This window comes from Triticum aestivum, chromosome 5D (assembly GCF_018294505.1).
Source record: "Triticum aestivum cultivar Chinese Spring chromosome 5D, IWGSC CS RefSeq v2.1, whole genome shotgun sequence".
NCBI lineage: Eukaryota > Viridiplantae > Streptophyta > Magnoliopsida > Poales > Poaceae > Triticum > Triticum aestivum.
The window spans coordinates 92,532,406-92,536,611 of record NC_057808.1 but is presented as its reverse complement, the minus strand read 5'-3'; the positions used below and the strand labels follow the sequence as shown (position 1 = coordinate 92,536,611).

Here is a 4,206-nt window from a genome sequence, read left to right as displayed (position 1 = left end):
GAGTCCGGCGCAGCGGAAGAGTCGGACGAAGGAGTAGGGCTGGGTGGTGGAGTGGGAGCAGGGCTGGGTGGTGGAGTGGGAGGAGGGGCCGGGGGTGTTGGGGAGGGAGCAGGGGTCGGGGGTGTTGGGGACGTCTCGGGTGGGGTGAGTGTATGGTTGGGATTGGCTATGGTGGGTGTTAATGGTGGTGGTGATAAGTTGTGTTCGGCAGGTAGGGGAGTATATAGTTGGAAAGGACGGGGAGAGGGGGTGTTTGCGGAGCTAGGGGTGTTGGATGGTGTACTAGTGCGTTGTGAGAAAGGAAAAATGTGCTCAGCAAACGTGACATGACGAGAGACATGAACGTGTCCGGTGTGAAGGTCGAGACAGCGATAGCCTTTGTGCTCGTCAGAGAAGCCGAGAAAAGCACATGGGATAGAGCGTGGTGACAATTTATTTGCAGAAGTGGCGTAGGCATTGGGAAAACAGAGACAGCCGAAAACACGAACCGCGGAGTAGTCGGGGCGGGAAAGAAAGAGGGAATAATAGGGAGTAGTGTTGGGTTTAGTTTTAGAAGGTCGAATATTTAGAAGGAAGGTGGCCATGTGTAGGGCTTCAGCCCAAAACTTGGGAGGCATAGATGATTGAATGAGGAGAGTGCGAACTATATCATTGAGGGTGCGAAGAGAGCGTTCTGCTTTACCATTTTGAGGGGAGGTGTAGGGACATGAGAACCTAAGCAGGATGCCATGTTGTAAGAAGAAAGTACGATTTTTAATGTTATCAAACTCGCGGCCATTGTCACATTGGATAAAGCGAATTGGGAGGAAGAAGTGAACAGACACATAGCGTTGAAAATTAAGGAAAAGAGAATGGACCTCGGATTTGTTGCATAGAGGAAAAGTCCAGACAAAGTGGGTGAAATCATCTAGGATAACAAGGTAGTATTTAAAACCCGAAACACTTGCAATGGGAGAGGTCCATAAATCACAATATATTAATTCAAAGGGATAAGTGCTACAAGAACTAGAGGAACTAAAGGGAAGACGCACATGTTTGCCTAATTGACAAGACTCGCAAAACACAGAATTATGAGAGTCCCTATTACATGGTATGGTAAATTCACTAAGCATAGAAGCTAAGACGGCGAGGTTGGGATGGCCCAAGCGACGATGCCAGAGATCGATGGAGGCCAGCATGGATGTTGGAGGGGTGGCAGCAGGAACTCCATTAAGAGAATAAAGATCACCGGAGCTATTGAAGCGAGCGATCTCGGCCTTGGTCAGGTAATCCTTCACAGATAGACCAAAAGGGTCAAATTCAGCCGAAACTAGATTGTCGCAAGTAAATTGGCGAACAGAGATAAGATTTTTAATGAGGGCGGGTGCAACTAGAACATCATGAAGTAAAAGAGGTTTGGTGGAAGAGGGAAGTTGAGCCTGACCAACACAATATATAGGAATAGATGATCCATCTCCAAGGACAATGGAAGGGAAAGGAGATTTAGTGCAAGAAGATAACTAATTACTAGATGCAGATATATGACTAGAGGCCCCTGAATCAAAGATCCAATCCGTACCTGAGTTTTCTTGTGCAGCAAAGTTATTCATGGCCTGGAGAAAGGCAGCTTGATCCCAGCTCGGCGTCGCAGGTGAGGGTGGCGTCGGAAGCAGTGCCGGCGGATACGATGGTGAAGGTAGTAGGGCCGGCTGGGGAGTGTAGTAGGCATTGGCCGGCTGTGGTGGGGGTGGCGTCGGGAGCAGGGCCGGCTGAGGTGTGTAGTAGGCGCCGCCGTCGGTGCTGTAATGACCATAAGGAGCATACGTCGGGGCGGCGTGATAGGCATTTGCCGGCTGTCGGGGGTTGAGAACCCCGGGAGCACCAGTAGGCGGCCGAAGGCCGGGTTGCCAGGCACCTGAGTATGCCGGCGGAGCACCGAGGTTGGACGGAGCGGACCAGGGCATGGGCCATGCTTGAACAAGCCCCGTCCAAGGATCATGAGGAGGCCGCCATGCAACCGCAAATGGAGCACTGGTGGGTGGTGCAGGACTAGGTGCTGGTGATGTCGTAGGCGGAACCGAACGAGTCGGCGGCGGCCTGTAGATAGGGTTTTTGCCGCGGTAGTTCGGACTAGGACGCCAGCCTGGGGGCGGTTCAACAGATGACGATGCGGACGGCCCGGCGGCAGGAGCCGGCCTGGAAGGCGGCGCTGGTGTAGACGACAGACGAGGACGAGCCGCAGCATGAAAGACCTTGGGGCGAGAGTCCTTGCGAGCTTGTGTTTCCGCCGCGAGTTGTAGCAAGGAACGTACTTCAGCGAAGGTAGGAGGGGGTCGTATCATCGGTATGAACGAGGCTTGCTTGTCAAAGTCTTCGCTGAGGTCGACGACGACGATATTGATTAGCTGTGAGTCGCTAACTGTATCGCCGAGTTCGCGGAGCTCATCGCCAATGGTCTTAACGCACTGGCAGAACAGGTTCACCGGGGCGTCTCCTTGCACCATATTGCGAAGCTCGGTGTGGAGAGCGTTTTTCCGAGCGTCGGTGTTGCTTTGGAAGAGCTGACGGAGGGAGTGCCAGATGTTGGCAGCGGTGGCGCCATCGTGATCGAGCATGTTGAAGATCTCGGTGGTGATGCGGGTGTAGAACCACTGGACGATCGCGAGATCGTCTTTCAACCATTGCGGATCGTCGGGACGGGAAGACAGTTGGCGGCGACATGCGAGCGCAGGTTGCAGCGGCCGAGGTGGAGATAGAAGAGATGTCTCCAATGGTAGTAGTTGTGGGCGGCGAGGTCAAGAACTATGGGGATGTAGAGGCTGACGTCGGAGATTGTGTCAGCAAGAGATATTGGTGCGGCGAGGATGGGTGCAGGGTAGTTTTGTGGAGCTATGGTGAGGGCCGAGAAAGAAGCGGCCGCGGCGTTGGCAGCCTTGGCGATGAGTGCGGCCCGGCGCTCGAAGTAGCCGGGCGGCGGCGGCGGCGGTGGTGTTGGCGGAGCCATACCCTAAACCCTGGGACCGGTATCTGATACCATGAAAGCCGAATAAAACTGTTGCTTATTGATGATTTGGTGCGGCATATAAGAGTATATAAGAGGGTACAAACCGATTTGGGTAGGGCTACAAAACTGACTTGGACTAGAAGTCGTATACCATAATGACTACTCTAATAGTAAACACCACGGTGAGGAGCGTGGAGAACACCCCGGAGTCCTGCAGGTCGGCCTGCATGGTGATCCCCTGGGCGCGGCCGACGAGCTGCGACGCCGCGTCGGACCCTTGACGGAGTTCGTCGTCGAAGACGCTGAGGGTGCCGTACGTGGAGTTGCCCCCGAGCGGGGAGTCTGTGACATGGACCGCGGTGGCGTTGGCGCCAGAGAACGTCTCGTGAATGTAGAGGCGGATGTGCGTCGTGCCGTCGTCCCCAGCGCCGGCAACCAGCGTCCCGGTGGTGGCAGCGAGAACGGCGGCGAGAAGATAGAATATGGTTGCCGTCATGGTGATAACTAATGATGTGAGACTTGGATTTAGAATGGATTTGTCTATTGCATATACTGTGCATATACACACACACACACACAAAAGAGGCAAGTCTTGTTTTGGCGGTTGTTGCTGGTTTAGGTATGATAATAGCGGATGCTGACGCACGTGGTACGGTAGTTGCAGTGGCATCAGTGAACACCAAACAGCAAAAGCGGGTGAGTTGTAGCTGGTGGAGTAATCGTGCCGCATTATCCTCCTTTTGGGACCAAAAATGGTGGACACCAACCATGATAGGTCAGCAGCAGTCCCACATTGTCCACCTTCACACGATAGGGTAGGGTTAATTTCTGTAAAGAAGAAAAATCAATTACCTGACTTAAATTTGAAAGACATCACCTCTTTGTGATGAACATGGCTATAATTACTATAATAAATAGAATATTGGAATCGGTCTACTATCCTATCAATTTAAAATTATGTAATTTCTAATCAGCAAGACATGCACTACTGGGAAAAGGAGTATAAGGCCAACTCCAGCGCACGACCCCAAACGGACGTCCGTTTTGCCCGAATTCTGTCCGTTTGGGTAGGGCAATGGGGTCGTGTCCGGGCAGTTTCTGGGATGCGGTGGCCGTGCGCCCAACGAACGGACGCATCCCGGCCGCATCCTGTCCGCGTACACTTTTCTTTGCAAGTCCATAACTTTTTTTTTCATCATTGATTTTTGGTACATGAGAATACA

General features: G+C 52.7%; 1 protein-coding gene across 1 annotated transcript; it reads right to left on the bottom strand.

Moving 5' to 3' along the window:
- Positions 1–3,085: 3,085 nt before the first annotated feature.
- LOC123119639 (uncharacterized) lies at positions 3,086–3,543 on the bottom strand. The gene has a single exon (XM_044539501.1). It carries the CDS (start codon positions 3,477–3,479, stop codon positions 3,120–3,122), a length of 360 nt encoding a protein of 119 aa, XP_044395436.1. The 5' UTR covers positions 3,480–3,543; the 3' UTR covers positions 3,086–3,119.
- Between the last annotated feature and the right edge of the window lie 663 nt (positions 3,544–4,206).